General features: G+C 39.7%; 1 protein-coding gene across 2 annotated transcripts in view; it reads left to right on the forward strand.

The window, feature by feature from the left end:
- rpf2 (ribosome production factor 2 homolog) overlaps window positions 1–25,221 on the forward strand; it is a 50,900-nt gene that overhangs the window by 18,709 nt on the left and 6,970 nt on the right. For both annotated transcript variants that reach the window (XM_069887624.1, XM_069887623.1), the window contains exons 6-8: window positions 697–773; window positions 1,209–1,308; window positions 8,230–8,332. In XM_069887624.1, coding sequence (XP_069743725.1) covers window positions 697–773; window positions 1,209–1,308; window positions 8,230–8,332 — 280 coding nt within the window. The remainder of the gene's footprint in view (window positions 1–696; window positions 774–1,208; window positions 1,309–8,229; window positions 8,333–25,221) is intronic.

Consider the following 25,221-nt stretch of genomic DNA (forward strand, 5'->3'; position numbering starts at 1 on the left):
TATGCCATTGGGACTGGTTTTGGGACAATTAGTGCTTTTCATATTAATGAGCTTCCTCAGAACTACATGGAAGCTGACGAACTAGCAGAGTGTGACTAAAGAAGTAAAACATCATTTAGGCTTGATGTAAAAGAGCAACAGACATTGAAATCTTTCAAAAAGTAATGAGGGAATGTATAAATATTAATCCAAATATCAGCAAGAAGCATTGAATGCAAAAGGATTCAGCCGAGAGACCAGGGAAAAGACTTTTAAGTTATAGAAAATATTAACCCAAGTTCCCAGTTGAAGGCATCCTATTAAGTGGGAGCAGTTCATTAATATATTTTTGCTTTAGATTGAAGTGTAATTTTTAGATTTAATCGCATCTTCCATACAATGCATTTACATTTATTTTAAAATAATTCTATTATTGTTTTCTTTCTTCTGCTAATTTGTTTTACTATGAGAAAGTTCTTGGGCACAGAATTCTTATTTCTATACAAATCCATTTAGATTTAAGATTTATTAAATATGAAAAAGAAAGTACAAAGAACCACATCTGTGATTTTGACTAGCTAATTTGTGAGGCAGTTTTTCAGGTTTTTTTTAGTTTACAAGATAATTTCATTAAATATTTAGGATAAGCAAAGAATAGATGCTTTTTCTGTTATTCCCAATAAAACATTTTAACAATTTATTGCTCCGTTTTTGCAGGCCGTATGTTTGATTACCATGTTCTTGATATGATGGAACTTGGAATTGAAAGGTTTCGTGGCTTGAGTGATTTTAAGGTAAAGATAACTGAGTAAAACTCTGAATTTAGCTAGGAAGGATATTCTGTCAGAACTCTCCAACCAGATGGCATTCACATTGACTTCTCCAGTTTCCATTCGGTCCCTCCCCTCCTTCTTTCTCTTTCCTTCTGCTTCCTTTCCTCTCAGCTTTTTTCTCTTCTGCCCTCCACCACTCTCCTGTTGACCCTGTGCTCCTCTCCCTACCTTTTTCTTCAGATCCCAGCCTGCTTTCTTCTCATACCTTGACGTGGGATCAGGCCAGAAATATTGCTCATGTATCTTTGCTTCCTCAGGATGCTGTGTTCTCCAGCACTTTGAGTATATATTTAAAAAAATGTTTGAATGAAAAATGGGTTTCCCTTTGAACCTTCTGAACCTGTACTGGAAGGAATGAAGCAGAAATGTATTTAAAGGATTTTTTTCCCCCTCCAGAATAGCAAATCAGCAGAAGGATCCAAACCCATGCTGGTGTTTGCTGGAGATTCATTTGAAATGGATAATGATCACAAAAGACTGAAAAACCTCCTAATTGGTAAGTTTTCCAATGTAAGTATAATGAAGGAATTAAATAGTTGTAATTAGCTAGGAGAATGTGATATGGCACAACAATATGGATGGGTTAGATATGGCCTTCTTTACATGGGAGAGACTTGGCGCACACTGGGAGATCGCTTAGCTGAGCACCTTCACTCTGTCTTCATAAGTTACAGGTATCTCCCAGTGGCCAGGCACTTAAATTTTGTGCCCTACTCCCATGCTCACATGTCTCCATGGCAGTAAATTGGAGGAATACCTGATTTTCTATCTTGATACTCTCCAACTGGATGGGATTAACATCAACTTCTCTGGTTTCTGCTAACCTACTCTCAATTCTCTATCCCTTCCCTTTCCTTCCCTTTGTCTTCTTTCCCTCAGCTCTTCACCCCCTTCCTCTTATTCATTTAGCCATCCCTCCTCCTGCTTGTGCCCTCCCTCCCTTCTCCACTTATAACCTCTTGCCTTTGGGACCATGCTTCACCAACCCCCCCCCCTTACCTTTTTATTCAGACACCTACTGACATTTTTCAATGTCTTGATGAAAGGCTCAAGCCCGAAACATTAGTTATGTATTGTTACAGGCCCAGAGGACCCCAAAGCCAAGCAGCAATAAAAATTCACTGATGCAAATGGTTACTTAAACAAAAGTTACTTTTAATTTTCTTTAAACATGAAAACAGGATCAAACTTTTAACTTATTACTATTAAATCAACTTAACCTAAATTAACCCCCTTCTAATTCTAAGGGCACGTGTATGTAATGTGTATAAGTTCAGAAAAGTTAATTGATTCCCAGTCCCAGTCCAATCTCACTTCTCACTCCTCCAAGTTCAGTGATATCAGGCAATTCTTATACTGTGCACAGAATTTAACATTTATGAATTTTCACCAAGCTCTGGTGCTTAAATGGTTACCGCTCAGGAAGGTTCTTATGGGTTTCAGAGATTCATTGCTCGTTGGACACACACAAACTGATTTAATTCCATCAGTCACTTCAATGTCTTGCCGAAGAAACGTGCCCCATCAGGGTTTTCCAAATGATCACCTCTTCTTCCAGGTCACCACAGAGTTCCTTTTGTTTCCCTTATTCAGGTGAAGCACTCTAGCCAGCCATTTCCTCTTGTATGGACCACAAGGGTTTTCAACAGGCTGAACTCAGAATTCACAACCCGTCTTCAAAATGGGGTTTCAACAAGCTGCCAGCATGCCGTGACTGCAGAAACCAGTTCTTTCTCTCTTCCCCCCCCCCCTTGCAAAATCACATGACCTTACAACAGCAAACTGCAACCAGTCTGATTGTGCCACCGATCCCAGACTTCTGAGTTCGTTCATCTGTTGCTTTCAAAGCAATAATCCATTACTTCACAGCATGTCCAATTATAACCTTCTTGTGAAGTCTCTTGAGCTCGGGTTCTTCTATTTGCACCTTCTTATGAAAACCTCTAGAAAGGCACCGGGGCCTGGACTGGTTTGAGCAAAGCTCTTGCATTTTAAATAAGATCTGTTTTGTGAAGTGTTTGTTTGTGACCTACACGAAACCCCCACAATCTATTGCCTCCAAACCCATATCCATACATAATATAAAATATAATATAATTGGTCACAGTACCTTTATCTTTGTTTTGACCTGCTGAGTTTCTTCAGCATTGTGTTTTTACTTCAACCAGAGTGTCTGCAGACTTTCATGCTAGATATTGCTATGTCATCATAAAGAGAATTTTTAAAAGGTATCACTTCATGTTTATAGCTTGGTACAATAATGGGCCTGCTCAGAAATGAACTGAGACGTGCGTCTCTTTGTGGGTCAGTTGTGTAGATAACAGTTGGACAGTTAGATGTTTACATACTCATTGCCTGGTAATTTTTCATCAGTTTGCTGCTTTATTATTTGAATCTACAAGTGAGTTGACTGGAGAATATTTCTTTGATTTGTATTTAAAAGCTTGACACTGGTGCTTGAGCACTTAATCTTTGTTCATTCAATCAGCTATGATATGTTTAGTCAGTGCTCCTAGCAAAAAGAAAATGGACAGACAGATATTTACATTATTGGGGAACATTCCTAAGCAGGTTTTTAGCATCACTTAGGAGATTGCTGAGAAATGAGAGCATGAGGCCATTCACAAGCTTAGCTATTGAGGCACTCTTTTTGGCTGATAGGTGGAAGGCAGTCAGGGATCAGGAAGAACAGAGAGCAACTAAAAATAGTAAGAAGTATCTTGGAATATATTCAGTGTTCAGTCAGTAGGCTGGAGTAGATGAATTTAGGCTGTGGGATACACCAGGCCATCAGAAGAGTAGTGCAAAATTGCTGGTTTCCTACCATCGTTTCAGTGCTCTAAACAAATATCTTCTGCTTGCACTTGGTCTATATCCCTCTATCTTCTGCCTCTACATGTGTCCTTTGAATGCTTCTTAAATGTTGGATCTTATCTGCTTCCAAAACCTCCCCTGAAATGCATTCCATGAACCTACCACTCTATTTTCCTGGTGAATCTCTTCTGTGTCCTCCAAGTCCTCAGTATAAGCATATAGCATGGCAACCAGAACTGCTTGAATACTCCAAATATGGCCTAATTGAAGTTTTGTAAAGTTGCAGCAGGACTTCCTTACAATTAAATTCATTGCCCAACTGATGAAGACTGTCCGCTGTCCACCTGTGTTGCCACATTTAAGGAGTTGTGGGCTTGCAACCTAGTATCCCTTTATATCTCGATTTTCCTTCTTGTTCTGTAATTTATTATGTATTTGGCCTCCCAAAACCAATCACCTCACATTTTCAGTTGCTGTATATTGAATTGTTCAAATTTAAGTTTATTATCATCTGACTACAAATATAACCAGATGAAACAGCGTTTCTCTGATTCATGGTGCATACACGTATACATATAATACACACCACATAAAAATCTCGTGTACATTTAGCAGTGTTATTGTGACCAGTTCCAAAGTACAGCAAAGAAACTTCATTTTGTATGCTATCCATGCAAGTCAACTCATACAGCAGGTAGTGCAATAGTAACAAATTAACAAGATCAGAGTGTTATAATAAGTTAAATAGTGGATGGTATGCAGAAAGGTACAAAAACATAGTATGGGGAAATAGAGAAAATTACAGCCTAAAAACGATTAATGCAAAGGTACTGCCTTTTGCCAGTGTGCACTCAATTTCAGAGTCTGATAACAGTAGGCAAGTGTCTTTTCAAGCACATGTATCTTCTTCCTGATGGAAATGGAGAAAGGAAAGTGTGACTGAGGTGGAATGAGTCCTTTATTATGTTGGCAGTTTTTATGAGATGATGGAAAGTGTGGACAGAATTGATAGAGAGGAGGTTGGGTTGCTCGATGGCCTGAGCTGTGTTTACCACTTCCTCCTGTTTCTCGCAGTCTTGGGCAGAGCATTTCCCCAAATCAAACTGGGATGCACTGGGGTAGGGCAGGATATCCTGTTTTATCCATTGACAACCTTTCTCACAACTCTACCAATAATCTTGCTGTCATTTGCAAACTTACTAAACGGACTGCCTATGTTTTCATCCAAATGATTAATATGTATTATAAAGAGATCTCATCATGGATTCTTGCATAACATCATGGTCACAGAGAATCACCACTTCAAAAATCAGAAAAATATCGTTCTATGACTGACTTTTGTATTCTATGACCAAGCCAATTTTATATTCAATCTACCAACTCACTGATTCCAAGTGACCAACCTATTGTGAAGAATCTTGTCAATACATTACATACACGTGCACTTAGAATTAGAAGGGGGTTAAGTTAGGTTAAGATGATAATAATAAGTTCATTACATTGTCAACATCCACTGTTGTACTCTCAGCAATCATTTTCATCGCATCCTCAGAAAAACGCCATTCATATTGGTTAAGCAGGACCTCTGCTCACAAACCCATGCTGACTGTTCCTAATAAGTCCATGCTTTTCCAAATAAAGTAAGAATCTTCAATAATTTCCCTCGGACTGATCATTTCCTGGGTGTATCCCTGTTGCCCTTTTATTTGCTATTCTGCAGACTTCTGGTATCTAACCTGTGACTAAAAAGGATACAAAGATCTATGTCTTGACCTCAGCAATTTCTCCTTTGCTTCCCATCAGACCTTGAGATTTATTCATGCAAATGTTTTTTAAGGCATCCAACAAAACTCCTAAATATCAACATAACCCTTCCTAATCTCAACATTTTGGTAATTATCCATGCAAAGTACTCACCATTGATCTAACTCACTTCCTCTGGCTCTAGACATGAATCCCTTCCTTTGTCCTTGAATGGGCCTACTCTTTCTATAGCTTCCCTAAGTTGTTTAAGATATCGTTGAGGCCAAATTTGGAATATTGTGTGCAATTTTGGCCACCTAACTGTAGGAAAGATATCTATAAAATTGAAAGAGTGCAGAGATTTGCTAGGATGTTGCTGGGACTTCAGGAACTGAATTAATGGTGTTAGGAGCCCAGAGGACCCAAAACCCAGCAGCAATAGAAATTCACCAAGACAAATGGTTACTTAAAAGTTTTTTTTAATTATCTTCAAACATGAAAACAGGATCAACCTTTAACTTATTACTATTAACATAACCTAACTTAACCCACTTCTAATTCTAAGCGCTCGTATAACCATATAACCATTTACGGAGTGGAAACAGGCCATGTTGGCCTTTCGAGTCCGCACCGGTTCACTGATTTTGTGCGCCCTCTTCAGGCATTGGTGATTTTAAGTGTAGTGTATCTGTATGTAATGTGTGTATGAATTCAGAAAAGTTCTTTAATTCACAGTCCAATCTCACTCCTCCAAGTTCACTGGTTGCAGGCAATTCTTATACTGTGCACATAATTTAACATTTATGAATTTCACCAGGCTTTGATGCTTGAAATGTAAATGGTTACCGCTCATGAAGGTTCTTGTCGGTTTTCAGAGAGAGATTTGTTGCTCGTTGGACACCCACGATTGATTCCTTCAGATTTTCCACTTCAGTGTCTTGCTAAAGAAACTTGCCCCATCAGGGTTTTCCAGATAACCACAGAGTTCCTTTTTGTTTCCCTTATTTCAAATGAAACATTAGGCAGCCAATCCTCTCCTCTTGGACAGACCACAAGGGCTTTGACCAGGCTGAACTCAGAACTCACGGCCCATCTTCAAAATAGATTTTTTCCACAAGCTTTCCAGCTTGTCCTGTTCCAGTCCCTGCTGCTGCTGAACTGTATTCTTTCTCTCTCTCTCTCTCTCTCTCTCTCTCTCTCTCTCTCTCTTTCTCTCTCTCTCTCTCTCTCTCTCTCTCTCTCTCTCACTCTCTCTCTCTCTCTCTCTCTCTCTCTCTCTCTCTCACACACACACACAGAAAACCACATGACCCTCTTAGAACAGCCAACTGCACTCAGACAGACTGTGGCTCCGGACCTAATCTTCTGAGTTTGATCATCTGCTTTCCAAAACAATAATCCATTACTCCACAGCATGTCCAATTAACACCTACTTGTGAAAACCTTATAGGCATTCTTCAAAGTTTTGGCAAAGGCACAATGAGCCTGGACTGTCTGCTTGAGCCAAGCTCTGGCATTTAAAATGAGATCTGTTCTGAAGTGTTTTGAAAATTTCCACAATTTATCTCCTTTAAAACATATCAATATACAATATAAATATAATCTAATCTGTCATACTGGGAAAAGTTATGCCCTGCAGCAAAGAAAAATTAAGGGAGATTTGATTGAGATGTACAAAATTTTGAGGGACATAGAGTAAATACAAATAGGCTTTTTCCACTGAGATTTGGTGAGATACAAACCAAAGGACGTGGGTTAGGGGGAACATTGGGGAAGCTTCTTCACACAGAGACTAATGGGTGTGTTGAACGAGCTACCAGCTGCAATGGTGAATGCAGGCTCAATTTTAACTATGAAAAAATTGGACAGGCACATAGATGGGAAGGATATGGAGGGCTATGGACTGGGTGTAAGTCATTGAGACTAGGCAGAATTATAGTTTGGCACAGATGAGAAGGGCTTGTTTTCTGTGCTGTGATCTTCTCTGGTTCTACTCTCGTGCTTCTGATATACAATATTACATATAATATCCCTGGGGTTCTCCATAAAATATCCTTGCCAAATGTCCTTGGTAATCTTTCTTGCCAAAAACATTTCATGGCCCCCTTTAGCCATCTTAATTTCTTGTTTGATATTTCCTGCTCTCTTTATTTTCATCAAGGGGCAGTTTTGATTTCAGCTTTCTAAACCTTGTTTGGTTTCTTTTACTTTTTGAGCTAAACATCTTGTCTTCCAGGGTTCTTGAACTTAATATCCATCTCTTTTCAAGATCAGGATCTGAATTTTTTTCTTCTTCCTTTTTATATTATTATTTTTCTCTCGTATGTGTTGTGCATTTTGTGTTCTTGGAAAGCTGAAGCAAGTAATTCATCTCTTATTGTACTTGTACATATGACAATGAGACTCTAGTGTAAGATGAGAATCTACCTTGAAGCAGTCATTCTTCTTATCTACTTTCTCCATTTCCTGCCTAATATTATTGTAAATGGCCTTACCCCACTTCAGCACTTTCACCCAAGGATCAGACATGATTATCAAGAACTGCCTTAAAATTTGCAGAATTCTGGTCTCTGTTCCCAAAATGTTCCCTCTCTGAAACTTCAGATCTCCTGGCTGAGATCATTCTCCAGTGTAAGGTCTAGTACTACCCTGTCCCAGTTGGACTACCTGCACATTGTTTCAAGAAACTCTCCTGGATACACTGAATAAATTCTGTCCCAACTATCTAAGCTCCTGGCATATTGGGAATCCTCATCAGTGTTGTGTAAACTTAGCAAAGTTTAATGTTTTGCTGTTGAGCTGCTTTTGCTTTCTTTCTTAAATATTGAAATGAGTTAATCCCCTTCAATGCACTTCTTAGATTTCTTTCGAGGACCCACGGTGCCATGTATTCGCTTAGGTGGCCTGGAAGTGGTTCTGCATTTTACAGCTTTTATGGGAAAGATCTTCATGCGCAGTTACAAGTGAGTGTCCTGCAGAATGTTTCTATTCTTATGTGTTTAAAAGTCAATCTCTCGACTCTGGTGCATGAGCATACTTTTTGGGCTTTTTCATATTCCTGAGGAATGTCCTTCTAACACTTAGGTGTTAGTATTCTTCAACTAGATTATTAATGAACAATAGATGTCAGAGAGGGCATTTGCACTTTAGATTTAAATATAGCAGAGCCTAATCGGATGAAAATCAGAAAATAATTTCAAATCCAAATTCAAAACAAAATGCTGCAAATATTTGCACGTGTGGTAGGATCTAAGGAGAAAAAGAATTCATATTTCAGATGGATGACCTTTCATCAGAAATAATTTTATAATGGGATCAAAATCTTTGATTTCTCACTTTTATTGTCACCCACTCATGATTGCTGTGGACAATTGCTGATCCCATTGATGGTGATCTGGACCAACAAGGAAGGCTTTCATAGCTTGCAGAAGGATCTGGACCAACTGGACAAATGGGACAGAAAATGGCAAATAGAATTTACTGCAGACAAGTGTGAGGTGTTGAATTTTGGAAGGACCAACCAAGGTAGGACATACACAGTAAATGGTAGGGCACTGAGGAGTGCCTGAGGAATGAAGGGATTTGGCCATACAGATACATACACAGGTAGAGAGGGTTATAAAGAAAGCTTTTGACATCTTGGCCTTCATAAATCAAAGTATTGAATACAGGAGTTGGGACATTATGGTGAGGTTGTATAAGACATTAGTGAGGTCAAATTTGGAGTATTGTGTGCAGTTCTGGTTGCCAAACTACAGGAAGGATTTAGTAAGATTGAGAGAATGCAGAGAAGATCTACTAGGATGTTGCTGGGTCTTGAGTAGAGTTACAGGGAAAGATTAAACAGGTTAGGACTTTATTCCTTAGAGTATAGAAGAATGAAGGGAGATTTGATAGAGGTTTACAAAATTATAAGGTGTATCGACAGAGTAAATGTGAATAGGCTCTTTCCACTTAGATTAGGAGAGATAAATATGAGAGGACATAGCTTTATGGTGAAAGGGGGAATATTAGGGGAAACTTCTTCAATAAGAGAGTGGTGGGAGTGTGGAACGAGCTTCCATCTGATGTGGTAAATGGGGGCTCACTCTTAATTTTTAAGTGTAAATTGGGTAGATGCATTGATGGGAGTGGTCTAGAGGGTTATGGATTGGGTGCAGGTCGGTGGGCCCTGCGGAATGATGTTTCAGCATAGACTAGAAGGGCCAAATGGCCTGCTTTCTGTGCTGTATGAAGTGTTCTATGTTTCTCTGAGGAGTTGAAGTCAACACTGCATAATTGCGAAAGGTTAGTAGCAAATGGGGAATAGTAGATAACAAAGACAGTTGTAAAGGATACAAAGGAACGTAGATCAGTTGCAAAGTTGAGCAGTGGCAGATAGTTTAATCCAAGTGTGAGGTAATGCATCTTGGGATGCAAATACAAGCAGGACATTTATATAAAATGGCAGGGACTTCAGGAGTGTTAATGAATGAAACTTCTTAGCTGTTTAAAAATTATGACACAGGAGGATAAGAGTGTGAATAGGGCATTCAGCATGCTTGCCTTCATAGGTTTTTTTTTAATAAATTTTTTATTTTTCACACCATAAATCGCAATAGCCATGATATACACTTTTTCTTTTTCACACATTTACAGTCTTGCCTTCATAGGTTGAAGCAATGAGTGTAAGAGTTGAGATGCTATGTTGTAGCTGAACAAGGCATTCACCAGGCTGCACTTTGAGCATTGTGTGCATTCTGGTCACCATAATGCAGGAAAGATGGGGTAGCATTGGAAGGAGTGCAGAAGAGATTCACCATAAGATTGTCTTAAATGGAGGGCTTTACTTATAAGGAGCTTGCTGAGGAAGTGGAAGAGGCAAATACAATTACAGGATTGGTGTAGATGGGCACCATGATTGCATGGATGATATGGGCCAAAAGGACATTTTATGCTGAACAAAAGACACAAGAATTTAAGCACAAGGAGCAGAAGTGAGACAATCATTTTGAGCCTATTCTGCCATTTTGTCAGTGTGTAGCAGATTAATCTTGGCCTCAATGTATCCAGCAACTCTCATGTACAGATGACCCTCATTTTTTTGGCTGCTCAGATCATGGAAATTTGTCCTAAGGGAATTCACAAATTACCCCCCAAAAAGTTTGAGAGATGGAATAAAATTAATTGTGCAGAATTTATGTGAAAAGGTAAATAAATAAGACATTTTTTCAACTTGTGTTTCTTGATGCATTTGCAAATGGTGCTATTCCACTTCATGGAAAATTGTGATGTGGGACGTGAACCCAATGATAGGAGTTGCCTGTATTTCAAATACCTGCCAGTCACTGCCTCCACACTTCTCAGAGGTGAAATTCCTCTTTGTTTATGTCTTTGATAATCCACATAGGTTTAGTGAATTTCCAGAAAATCATGAGTTGTTAAGGAACTCAGTGAACAAACAGCATCTATGGGTAGAAATAGTCTACCAATATTTTGGGTTGGGACCCTTTATCAAGACTTGACCCTTTATCAATTATTTTTTAAATGTTTATGGTGTTAGACTTAAGGTGGTCCAAGAGGAATATGATGTGTTGTTTCTCAAATTTACATTTGGCCTTGCCCTGACAATAGATGAGACTGAGGACAGACATGTCTATGGAGGAATGGTGAAGGGAATTGAATGGTTGGCTGCAGGAAGTTCAAACTTAGACCCAGCGACCTAGCACGAGTGTTTAGCAAAGCGGTCACACATTCTGCATATTGCACCTAAACTCTGTGGGTCTAAGCTTGAACTTCCTCTAGCCAAACATTTCAATTCACCCTATTATTCCTACATAGTTTATCTGCAGTTTTTTTTGTTTCTTTAATGTAGTTCCATGTGTGTGATTCTGGTGTTTAAGATGTTACTGAATTTAGCAGAATGTTACATACAGAGTTTGAATAAAATGTTATTGGAATTAGGATTAATTGTGATCAATCTTTGGAGACTTTGGATAATTGGGAGCCTTAAGTTTAAATGTCTGTCATCCCAGAGGGCTGAGCAGTTGATAGCAGAATAAAATAAGCAATAGGTATGAAATACATTGTAAACTTAAAAGAGGGTGGGGGAGGTGGGGAAGGGAAATCCAGAACCTGCTGAGAGGCAGATCCAAGGACCTTCAGAAAGTTAATCCATGGGTGAAATGGAAATTCCTGATGAGAATGGAAACAACAAAGGATATCTGAGAGCTGTGGCAAGCCTAATTGGCATAATCTGCTACAAAACTAAATTTGGTGCAATAGAAGACAGCAAAGCTTCACTCCCAGATGAGCTTGATGCCTTCTATGTCAGATTTGACCACCAGAACAAGGAAAAAACTCTGCACATTCCTACCTCCTCTGATGATCCTCTACTGTCAGTATCCAAAGATGATGTGTGAGCTGCCTTCGGAAGAGTAAATCCAAGGAGTACCCAACCAGGAACTAAAAAATCTGACCATCTAGCCAATGTATTCACGGATATCTTCAGTGCTTCACTTCAATGGGATATGGTTTCAAACAGGCCTCAATGTTGTCAGTGTCCAAGAAGAATGTGGTAAATGACTACTGATGAAGTGTTTTGAGAGGAGTAAAAAAATCTGACCATCTAGCCAATGTATTCACGGATATCTTCAGTGCTTCACTTCAATGGGATATGGTTTCAAACAGGCCTCAAGGTTGTCAGTGTCCAAGAAGAATGTGGTAAATGACTACTGATGAAGTGTTTTGAGAGGCTGGTGCTAAAGCATATCCTGTTTGATTAGCTACATGGATCCGTTCCAATTTGCATTCCACAACAACAGGTCTACAGCACTGGCTCTACATAAAACTCTGGACCACCTGGACGGCAAAGATGTGTACATCAGGATGCTCTTTATTGACTACATTTCGCCATTCAATACCATCATCCCTTCAGCAAATCAGCAAACTTCAAGGCCTGAGCCTCACTGCCCCAAGGTGATTTCATCACCTTCAGATTACAATCAGTATGGATTGGCAAGAACATCTCCATAATCTTCCATCAGCACTGGAGCATCACACCACTGCGTTCTTCACCCCCCCACCCCACCCCTGCTCTACTCACTTTACATTATGATTATGTGGCTCAGCACATAGCTAATGATACCACAGTATCAAAGGGCCGAAAGTCAGCATACAGAAGGGAGATTGAAACTTTACTAATGTCAGCCTCCCACTGAATGTAACCAAAACTAAGGAGCTGAGTGTAGACTTCAGGAAGGGAAAACCAGAGGTATATGATCCAGTGATCATTGGGGGATCAGAGGTAGAGAGGGAGAGCAAATTGAAATTCCTAGGAGCCACTACCTTGGAAGACCTTTCCTGGACCCAACGTACTAATGTCACCATGAAGAAAGCACATCAGCACCTCTACTTCCTCAGGAGTTTGCGGAGGTTTGTAATGACATTGCCAAACATATACACATGTGTCGCAAAAGGTGTGCTGACCAGCTGTATCACGGCCTGGTATGGGGGAGCAATACCTCTGAGCGGAAAGCCCTACAAAAGCTAGTGGACACAGTCCAGTACATTACAGGTAAAACTCTTCCTGCCAGGAAAGAGGTATTGGTGCACATGACTCACACCACCAGGTTCACGAACCAGCTGCTACCCCTCCACCATTAGACTTGATCTGATTTAAGGAATCTGAGTTTGCACATTATTTATTACTGAATCTTTATTTTTTTATATCTGTTTACATTTCTTTCTTTAATCAAGTCAGATCAGATCCTATTTATTGTCATCTGTTAAAAGACAAATGTAATATTACAGGAAATTGGCATCAGCATTGCTGGTGCCCCTTACAGTCAGAGAACTAGAAGTAAAAGAGAGTGCCCGCAGCTGCACAGGACTCCAGTTCAGTTCAAGCCATCAACAACCTGAGCCCAAATCCAAATCTTTCACATGATGAGGAACCCTTCAACACCCAGAGCCCTTCTTACCTTTAGCATCATGCGCGGGTTCCTCCCCCACAAGCCATCAACAGGGCACCGTCTGTGTGTGCCCTTCAGCCGCAGAGCCCCTCACTGGTCTGCCACCGTGATCACTGTTCTGTCTTTGGGGCTGTCTCCTCTGCTATTCCTTCTCAATGGGGGTGTGTTTCTTACCATTTCTGGTGCCCTGAGCCAGTCCACTGCTCCCCCGGAGCCTGCGACCCCCTCTCAAGGATGCTGCCAAACACAGGTGATGCCATCTTGGGCTCTGACCCTGCATCGCTAGATTTAAAAAAAATACCATCCTCTCCTTTAGCAGGCCATCTAAAGCCTGCATGGTGCTCTCGACATAGGACTGAGTGGTAGGACCCCGCAGGGGAGTGCTGTCTCCATTTAACAGCAGCACCGCCATTTGTTTTTGTTTACATTTCTCTCTTGTATACTTATCTTTCTTGTGTTCAGTTTACAGTTACTGATGAGTACAAATTCTGCCTGGCCCACGGGAAAAAGAATCTCAGGGTTGTATGTGATGTCATGTGTGTACTCTGATAGTAAATTTGAACTTTAAAAACACACAGCAGGTTTGTGTGTAAATACTTGTCTGGATTCACTGTGGCCCTTTCATGCCAATTAATTTCTTCAGGGAATACACAGAAATGCGTTTTTATTTTTAAAAGACCACCCCCTTTGGTATTCATGAGTTTGAAACCAAACCTTGAACGTTGCTATCTGAACTTTTTCCTTTGTCCAAATCCTAATTTATGAGAATGTTGTCAAGACTCACATGTCTGAACATTAGGGATCGGGCTTTATTCTTTGGAGCTTGGTAGGTAGTTTTGTATGTTCCTGTCAAGAATAATAGGTATGGGGAACCTTGCTTTTTTAGGTATATTGGAGATATAAAGAAGAGAGAGGTTTACAGCACATATAAGCTACTTGGAACAAATTAGGTATTTGAGGAATTTTTTTAAAAAGCAAGACAAAAGAGGAAATCAGCAGGGCTAAAATAATACACGAGGTTGATTTGGCAGACAATGTGAAGGAAAATTTTAAGAATTTCTACAGATACATTCAGAACAGAAGGATAGTGTAAGGTAAAACATCATGAGATGGGAATGTGTAAGGAGTTACCCTGTACAGGGCTGTAACAAGATGTGAATGCATCCTTGTACTTACAAGATAAGAGAGACATTGATGGATTGAGAGGCAGGAAGCTAGCAGGGAAAGGATAGCAACAGTTTTAGTCATTGGACAAGTAATGATATGATGATGTTCTAAGCACGTATCCAAGGGTATAAAAAATCACCATTTTGCTGATAACGGCAGAATGCATTCTCCGACTAACATGGTTAGTCGCAAGTGTTACAATCCGGTAATAAAGAACAAAGAACCCTGATTTCGACTCAGTCTGGTGTTTGTCTCACTCATTCATGAACAAAGCAGACCTAACAATAGTATGGGACAAAATTGGACCCCTTGAAGAGTGGGCAGCTATTTATGGAGCCACAAGAGATGGGGGAGATCTTGGTTTTTTTTTTAATCAGTATTTACTCAGGAAACTGGAAAAAGACTGGGGAAGCAAAGAAAATAGGCAGTGAGGTCATGGAACCTATACAGATTAAAAAGGAGGAGACCCATTCATAGAATACTATCATGATGGGAAGAATTAAGAATTTTGAATGTTCCGGAGAGTCTCTGATGTCCATAATTTCCCTTTTTTTTTACAATGGTTACCTTGATTAGAGGGAGGGAATAGATTAGATTTAGTTTTTAGATTTTGTTTTCTTTTTAGCAATTTTTATTTGGATTAATTTGTTTCTTGTGTGGATAAAATAATTGTCTAATGTAGTTCCATCCATTTTTTTTAAACTTGTGTGTAAATGAGATAACTTGTAATGTGTTTTCCTTAAAATTTTGTATGTCAGTTTATATGTTAAACTCAATAAAAATATTTTAAAAAGAAAATAAAGAGTAGGAGGTGGTTTCTGTCTTGAAGCAAATAATGGTAAATATATCCCCAGGGAGGCTGCTCTAGAAATTTCAGGGGCCCTGGCAGAAATATTTAAAATGTCTTTAGCCACAGGTCAGAATCAGAATTTATTGTTATGAACGAGTCGTGAAATTTGGTATTTTGTTGCCATCTAACAACATTACTATATAAAAATAAAAAGAACAGTGCACAAACAGTAAAGGCAGTGTCTTTGGTTCATTGATTACTCAGGAATCGGATGACAGCAGGGAAGAAGCTGTCCTTGTGCTGTTGAGTACTCGTCTTTAGGCTCCTGTACCTTTTTCCCGATAGTAGTAGAGTGAAGAGGGCATGACCCGGGTGGTAGGGGTCTTTGAGGATAGAGGCTGCTTTTTTAAGACACCGGTTCATATAGATGCCCTCGATGGAGTGAAGTCTGGTGCCTGTGATGTCAGGCTGAGCTAACAACCCTCTGGAGATTATTCTTGTCCTGAGAGTTGTCTCCTCCATACCAGGCAGTGATGCAACCAGCCAGAATACTCTCCACAGTACACCTGTAGAAGTTTATGAAAGGTGCTAGAGAATTGGAGGGTAGCTCATGTTTTGTTGTTTAAAAGGCTCCAAAAATAACCCAGGAAGTTATAGGCCATTGAGCCTGACATCAGTAGAAGGTAAATTATTGGAAACTATCTTGAAAGACTGATTTGGGATAGTCAGCATGACTTTGTGTGTGGAAGGTCATGCTTAACCAATCTTATTGAGTTTTTTGAGGAGGTTAGCAGGAAAGTTGATGAAGGAAAGGCTGTGGATGTTGTCTTCATGAACTTTAGTGAGGCCTTTGACAAGGTCCCACATGGAGATTAGTCAGGAATATTCAGACATTCAATATTCATGGTGTAGTAGTAAACTGGCTAAACGGGAGAAGCCACAGAGTGATAGCGGATGATTGTTTCTCAAACTTGAGGCCTGTGACAATTGGTGTGCCTCAGCAATCAGTGCTGGAACCATTGTTGTTTATCTTCTATATCAATGATATGCTTGATGATATGGTAAATTGGATCAGCAAGTTTATAGATGACACAAAGATTGGAGGCATTGTACACAGTAAGGAAGATTTTCAAAGCTTGCAGAGGGGTCTGGACCAGTTAGAAAAATGGCAGATGGAATTTAATGCAGACATGTGTGAAATATTGCATTTTTGAAGGACAAATCAAGATAGGACATACACGGTAAATTGTAGGGCACTGAGGAGTGTAGTAGATCAGAGGGATCTGGTAATGCAGATACATAATTCCCTGAAAGTGGCATTACAGGTAGATTGGGTTGTGAAGTGGGCTTTTGGCATATTGGCCTTCATGAATCAAAGTATTGAGTACAGGAGTTGGGATGTTCTAGTTAAATTGTGTAAGACATTGCTAAGGCCAAATTTGGAGTTGTGTGCAGTTTTGGTCACTTAACTACATGAAAGATATCAGTAAGATTGAAAGAGTGCAAAATTATTTATTTGGATGTGGCTGGGACTTCAGGAACTGAATTACATGGAAAGGTTAAACAGGTTTGGACTTTATTCCCAGGAGCGTGGAAGAAAGAGGGGAGACGATGCTCCCACTGAGATTAGGTGAGATAGAAACCAGAGGATGTGATTTTGGGGTTTAAGGAGAAAGGTTCAGGGGGAATATTAGAGGGAACTTCTTCACACAGAGAGTAGTGGGAGTGGGGAACTAACTGCCAACTGAAGTGGTGAATGCTGGCTCAATTTTGATATTTTTTTAAAAATTGGGCAGGTACGTTACTGGGAGGGGTATAGAGGGCTATGGACTGGGTGCAGGTCAGTGGGACTAGGCAAAATAATAGTTTGGCACAGACTGGAAGGGCCAAAGGGCCTGTTTGTTCTGCTATAATGTTCTGTATATAGAATGGGTTGAGAGATACATAGGCCAAGCACGGGCAGGAGAGACTAGTATGGGCAGGACATTTTGGTCAGTGTGGACGAGTTGCACTGGATGAATAAGCTACCAGGTTGAGGCAGGTGCAGTCTAATAGCACTGTTTAAAATATATTAACATGGATAGGAAAGGTTTAGAGGGCAAATGGGACTAGTTTAGGTGCACAACTTGGTCCACCTGGCAAGTTAGGTTGAAGGGCTTGTTTCCATACTGTAGAGCTGTGCGACTGTTATAACTTTGGAACTAAACCTAATGAGACTTTTTTTTGTTGGACTGTTGCTGTTTTGCCAGGTGAATATGAGGATTTGGGTTGATTCTGCAAAACCCATTGGTGGTGGTATAACAACTCTGCGCTGCGTGGATGGCTTGAGCTTGCAGGATTTGGAGCATGCAAGCCCAAGGACTGCCAGCAGAGGGCTTTCCCAACCTTCAAAACACGTTTAAAGGTGCTTGTTTGTAAAACAGGGAACCTAGTCAAGCCTGCACAATGGCCCAAAATGTCAAATAGGATGTAGAATCCAGTTTCATAGCCAATATCCATAGGCAGTGTAACTTGATTAGATTCAAAAATTCCTTAGTGATGGCTCAGTCTTAAGCCCTGATTTGTATCTGTTACATAAAGAATGCTGAGTTTGTCCTGCATTTTTGTATATTAGATTCAACTGATAGATTTCAACTAGTTCACTGTCCTTATTCAAAAAAAGAAGTAAAGGAGGGTGGTCAAACACTGAGCGGCTGTGAATCTTGCAAATTCTATCAATGTTACTCCTCCCCATTCCTTTTGTGGTCAAGCCTGAGCTGGAGCCTGCTATAGCAACTGTGTGCTCTCCATACAGCAACCCAGCAAGATCGGCTTTACTGATCAGTTTTACTGTTACTCAGACTGGGCAGCATTGGAGAAGAGTCAAACACCTAGCATCTCAAGTTGATAACTTACCTGAAACAGCTTATTGTATGCTGCCAAATCTATTGCCATTTCCAACCTTGCCCTCTTCTTATTTCACCTTTCCACCATGTGCAGCATTTTGCCTTTGTAACAACATCTCTGAAAACTGAGTGCTCCATTTGGAAATTCAGCTTTGACATTTTGGGCCAGCAAGTTTCCTAATTTGGAATCTGTCTTAAATTTCTGTCATGCACATCATGAGTCCGAGAGTCACGAAACATGGATAAGGGTTCTTTGGCCTGCCATTCACCAAGCACTCACCTGCACTAATCCTATATTCTCCCCACATTTCCCTCAACTCACCCAGATTCCACCACTCACCTATACAATTTTTCGATTTGGTTATTATTGTCACATATTCCAAGATACAGTGAAAAGCTTTCATTTGCCTGGCATTCAAAGGCCACCAAAGAGCATTCACATTCTGATGCAATCTTGCAACAAAAGTAAAGTACAAAAGTAAAATAAAGCAAGTTCCTGCAGAGACAGTATGGTCGAGGGTCATGGCTACATCAGAGAAGGTGACACCACTGCACCTGTAACTTTTGATAGATTTTTTTCCTCGCCCTTTAAAGATTTGGACTGATATGATTGCTTATAAAACTTCCTAAAATCATCATTAATTTCTTGCATTTTATATGTAATTTGTGACCAGTTTCTCTTTTTCTTGCTATTATTGTTCTTGATAATTGCTCTGCTTTGAGTTGCCGTGTTAAAACATTATGGGCTCTATCACCTAATTCATAATATTTCTGTCATGTGCACAGTACATCTCTTTCTACTTTATAAGATTGTATTGTTTCAGTTATTTTGATTCCAATAATCTTAATTTCTCTTCATTTTTACGAACATGCAATTCCTTTTCTAAATATAATATACCTTTGTCTAATTGATCTACTTTCATATTCCTTTATTTTAGATATGTAACATTATTTGTCCTCTTAAATAGGCTTTCAACGGGTCCTATAAAATAAATTTATTTCCTACTAAATGTTCATTAATTTGTAGAAAAAAACTGTTGTCTCATAAATTCACAAGTCTTAAAAGTATTGTATTAAATCTCCATCTATAGCCAACATTTTATTCTTCTTCCAATGCAATTGACATTACTTAAGGTTAACGATCTCTGCTGGCTGTTTCAGAAAATGATTCCAATTCAAACGGTATCTTCTTCTGTACCAAAATTGCCACTCCTTGTGCCTTAGAATTAAAAGAAGCAGCAACATGTCCAACCCAATCCCTTTTCAACTTCATATGTTCTTTCTCAGTCAAGTGTGTGTTCCTGTAAAAAAGCAATATCAACCTTCATCTTTTTAATAGACACTTACGCTTAATCGGATTATTGACCCTGAACATTAAAAGTTGCAAAATTCAAATTAGCCATATTTTACTAAAAAAAGAAACAACTCACACAGCCAAAAAAAAAGGCTCCCCTTGCGTAAATAAAAAATTCCTTTGTAAAACTACATTAAAAAAAACCCCAGAATAAACTATATTAAAAAACCTCCCCAAAACTACAACAAATGTAGTAAGTCCCCAATTAACTGGGTGTGGACAATGCCAATAGTGGCAGGAGACTTTCGGAAGTATCAGTCATCCCCACCCCCACCCCCACCCCCACCCCCACCCCCAGCTGAGCTACTTAAAAATTAATCGTCCTGTTCAAATTCATCCTACTGACTCCAGTCCAGACAAGGATTGTTCTGGGTACTTGATATCAAGCAGACTTTGCATCATTTCCCATTTCTTCCCGTTCTCATTCCCATTCCTCTTGTCAGATACTCTTAGGTGATTGTGATTGATCAGATCGAACAGCACGTCTGGCAAATAATTTGCAAAAATTAATGCATTATGATCGCTCTCAAAGAATTGAGATTGATCATTCCCACAGAAAACTTTCAACACGGCAGGATACTGAAAGGTAAACTTATACCCTTTTCTCCACAATACCTCTTTAGCTGAATTATGTCTCTTAATTATCTCTTGGCTCAAATCTGCATAGAAGAATACTCTATTGCCCTGAACTATCAGTGGAGCCTGATTTTGATGGGCTTTTTGAACAGCCATCTGCAAAAATCATCTCCCTATCCTGGTATCTCAAACATTGAATTAAGACAGAAACTTGGGAAAGGTTTCTTTCTTAATGCCTTGTGTGCTCTATCCAATTCCAAGCCGTCCGGGAAAAATTCAGCACCCAGAATATCTGGAATCCACTTCTTAAAAAACTTAACTGGATCCAAGCCTTCAATATCTTCTGGAAGTCCCATATCTTCACATTATTACGCCGACTTTGATTTTCCAAAGAATCAATCTTCAACAATTCTCTCTTCTGAATTTCCCAGGCCATGAAAGAATCTTGCACTTTTTCCATTTTTTCTCTATTTTGTTCCACTTGATCTCTACATTCAAGAAATCCATCTTCGCTTTAATTAAATTTTTTCTGCACTGTATCAACTGCCTTCAGACATTTATTAATCAGTTTTCACTGTAGACATATCCTTTTTTACAGATGACACTTCTTAACAAATATGGTTCATTCTGCCCTTCATATCCATAAATCCTTGATTCATCTGTGAAGTCACCTGAAAAAACATATTCTCCATCTGTTTAGCAATACCTTCTAAAACAGTAAAATCAGCTTCAATTCCAGATTCTTCTTCTCTGAGTTTTACCTTCCTTAACTGTGGTTGCTTCAGTTAAAATTTCTTGTTCCTGTGTCCGCAGCAGAGCAGGAATTTCCTTCCCCTCCTCACCTGCAGTCGCTGCTGGGTACGCTGTCTGACTGTGGGTATGGACCCCTGCCGACTTCCTCGACACGGTGCTGGTCGGGTACCCTCCACAATCCAAACTCGCTCCAGCAGTTTGCGCACGTGTGTATTTCCACACATGCCCAGAAGCCCCGACGCCCGCATAGATGCGTCTTCCTGTGTACCGTTGCGGACCGCTGAGCCGCCAGCCACGCTAATGGGCTCGCACTGGTTAGCGGAGGACGTTGCAAGGCGCCACTCGGCTGCCTCGTCCATGCGCCTGGTAACATGGGTGCGCGTTTCCGACTCAGCCGGATGGCCAACAGAGCCAGCGCCATCTTGTGGCTGCAAGATGAGCACCGGCGTAATACTCGGCCTGCGGTTTAGGAGCAATTTCAGTCGACTCCGTGGCTTCTTTCTGGTAAGTAGGCCTCAAATTTTCAGCACCTTTAAAAGGCAATTTCTTTTGTGATTGAGTTTTAGCTTTCTTCACATCTGTAGCCATTATTATATTCTTATGTCTTCAAATATCTTCAGAAATTTTTTCCAGGCATTGAATAGTTCAGCTGGGGAGAGATGGTCTTCCTATGCCATCTCGCCATCTGTTGTCTCATAAATTCACAAGTCTTTCCTCTTTAAAAGTACTGCATTAAATCTCCATCTATAACCTACATTTTATTCTTCTTCCAATGCAATTGACATTACAGGTACACAATCCTTTATCTGGATATCTAAAATCCGGAAATCTCCAAAAATCCGGCAAGTGGGGGGAGGTGGCCGGGGGAGACAACCGGGGGTCTGGCGGTCGGGGGGAGGCATCCAGGCGGACGAGGGACCGGCAGTCGGAGGAGGTGGCCGAGGGACCAGCGGTCGGAGGAGGCCGCCGAGGGATTGGCGGTCGGGGGAGGCGGCACGGCGGATGAGGGACCACGGTCAGGGAATACGGTCGAGGGACCGCGGTCGGGGGAGATGGCTGGGCGACTGGAAGGGGAAGGGGGTGGGGGTGGATACAGCAGCACAATTCAGGTGGGCTTTCTGAAATCTGGAAAAAATCCGAAATTCAGAACACACTGAACCAAGAGTTCCGGATAAAGGATCGTGTACATGTTCTAAAGGTGAATGATCTGATAATATTCTTGCTCGATATTTAATCTTCTGAACTCTAGCTTGTAATTGTGTAGAGGGTAAAAACCCATTATTATTTTCCCCTGGGCACTTGATATTTGTATAAAAATATCTTTTATAAATTTCCGATCATCCACATTTGGTGAATATACTCGTATGTCCAATATTCTGAATAAATTTGACAATTAATCATTACATATGTATCCAATATTTTAAATGGTAATTTTTGATTTATTAATATAGCTACTCCTCTGGCCTTGGAATGAAATGAAGAAGCCTATACAGCTTCAACCCAATCTCTTTTTAACTTGCTTATTCTATTTCAGTCAAATGAGTTTCTGCAAACAAGTTCTATCTACTTTAATCATTTTTGTATAATTTAACAGTTTTTCTTATTTATTTGTTTCTGAATTCCATTAATATCGATACTAATAAAATTCAATTTTCCTGCCATTATGTACCAATATTAAATCTTCTGTCCATCGATCGTCCCTTTCCCACTCAGGAGGAAAGTAGATCACCTGATGAAACCCAGTTATAGGGAAAACCTGCAAGTTTCACGCAGTAGTAGATGACAGGGGCATTGTGAAGAAGCAGCTTTGTCAGCGATTCCATTGAACCACTTTTGTGTAGAAACTGAGTTTCTCTCCTGTGCCCAACTGGGAAATGTGTTTTCAACATGTGTCAATTACATTTGCTGTCAATTAATTGATGCAGCAGATTGATGAGTTGATTCAATTAGTTTTGGCTTCCTTACCCTTCTCATTTGAAGAGAGTTACCAGTGATCAGAATGGCATCAAATTAAAGTTGTTCCACTTTTTTATGAAGGTAAGAAAAAACTTGTATGAGAACTCCATATTAAATCATGTGGGTTAGACCTCACTTTTACAGGGATAAAGGAAGGATGTGGAATTCTTCTCTATGATAATGGTGTCTCGTATACAGTTAATGGTTTTCTTTCCTAAAAGAGGATGAACATATTGAAGGAATGCAGTAAAGATTCACCAGACTGGTTCCAGGGATTGCAGATTTGCTGCTTGAGGAAAGATGTTTCAGAAGGATGTTACCAGAACTCCAGAGCTTGAGCTACAGGCAAAGGTGGGATAGACTGAGTTTATTCGCTAAAGCAAAGGATAAGTTTTTCTCAAACTTTTTCTTTCCACTCACATACCTCTTTAAGTATTCTCTATGCCATAGGTACTCTATAATTAGTATGGGATTGCTTAAGGTGGTATGTGGGTGGAAAGAAAAAAGTTGAAATCCACTGTTTTAGATTATACCTAATTGACTCATTATATGCACGGTTTCCTAACTCGAAAGGAAATAGGCCAATGACAATTTTTCTCAGGCAAAATATTTCAGTAAAAATTGGGTCTTGAGCAGTGATTTTCAACCTTCCCTTCCCACTCACATACCACCTTAAGCAATCCCATGAGCACCAATGGCATAGGGTTACTTAAAGAGGAATGTGAGTGGAAAGAAAAAGGTTGAGAACCATTGCTGTAGAAGTTTACAAAATCATGATGGGTATGGATCAAGTGAATACTCAATCTTTTACCTGGGATAGATGATTCTGGAACTAGAAGGTATAGGTTAAAAGTGAGAGGCAAAGGTTTAGGAGGATCATGATTTTTTTTTTCACTCATTGGGAGTCTGTATCTGGAATGAGCTGCCAGAGGAAACTAGAAGCCAACATAACAACATTCAAATGACATTTGGATGGCATGGTTAGCTTGGCAGTTAGCATAACACTATTATAGCACCAGTGACATTGGTTTGAATCTGGCACTGAGTGTAAGGAGTTTTACATTCTCTTCGTGTATATGTGGTTTCCTCCTGGTGCTCTGGTCTCCTCCCACTGTTCAAAACATGGGCATTTGAAGGGTAGGTTATCTGGGTGGCACAGGCCGGTGAACCAGAAAGGCCTGTTACCATGCTGTATGTCTTAAGTTTAAAAAGAAATTTTCATATTTTAAAAAAGACTTGGGTGTGAATTTTAGACTTCTGGAACAGAGCCCATTTGAGTATTTAATAATTTATACATTTATTGAGAAATTTATTACTAATATGTATATGACAGAATGCAGAAAAAGGAACTATTTAAGTTTTTTAAAATGGGAAATAAATATACAAATTCATGATGAGGCCTGGTCAAGATTGTGCCAGGAGAGTGTAAGCAATACAATTAATGTTAGATATCAAATGGTACAATATAATTTTTTACACCAATTATACTACACCCCATATAAATTACATGGACTTAATTCAAATTGTTCTAACAAATGTTTCAGGTGTAACAAAGAAACAGGAACCTTATTCCTGCAGTTTGGTCTTGTGAAAAAATGGGAAATTTTTGGGAAGATTTGAATTATTATTGGGACAAATTATAAAGATACAGATACCAAAAGATCCCAGAATATTTTTGCTTGGTGATTTATGTGTCATTAATACTAAAGTGAAGTTAGACAAATATGAACGAAAATATTTGAGTATGGCAGATACTTTTATACGGTTCGGTAGATGGCATACAGAAATTCAAAATTGTATACCATTGGAAAAGATTACTTATAATTTAAGTTATATACCTGAAAATTTTAAATGATTTGTAAACCATATATGGATTTCATTAGTGAGAGTCCATTCACATCATCCATAACACCTACTCCTCCCAATTAATATGTATAGGATCGAATAATATGTTAAGAATATATGAACAGTGAATGTTAATAAATTCAGGGGTTTTATTTTTTTCCCTCTTTTTCTTTGAGGGACGGGGGTAAAAAGAAAAAATTATATATCATTTTGTATCGTTTTTATTACATTATTATATCTTCTTTTTCTTTGGCTTCGCGGACGAAGATTTATGGAGGGGGTAAAAGTCCACGTCAGCTGCAGGCTCGTTTGTGGCTGACAAGTCCGATGCGGGACAGGCAGACACGGTTGCAGCGGCTGCAGGGGAAAATTGGTTGGTTGGGGTTAGATGTTGGGTTTTTCCTCCTTTGCCTTTTGTCAGTGAGGTGGGCTCTGCGGTCTTCTTCAAAGGAGGTTGCTGCCCGCCAAACTGTGAGGCGCCAAGATGCACGGTTTGAGGCGATATCAGCCCACTGGCGGTGGTCAATGTGGCAGGCACCAAGAGATTTCTTTAGGCAGTCCTTGTATCTTTTCT

Source organism: Narcine bancroftii, chromosome 6 (assembly GCF_036971445.1).
Source record: "Narcine bancroftii isolate sNarBan1 chromosome 6, sNarBan1.hap1, whole genome shotgun sequence".
Taxonomy (NCBI): Eukaryota; Metazoa; Chordata; class Chondrichthyes; order Torpediniformes; family Narcinidae; genus Narcine; species Narcine bancroftii.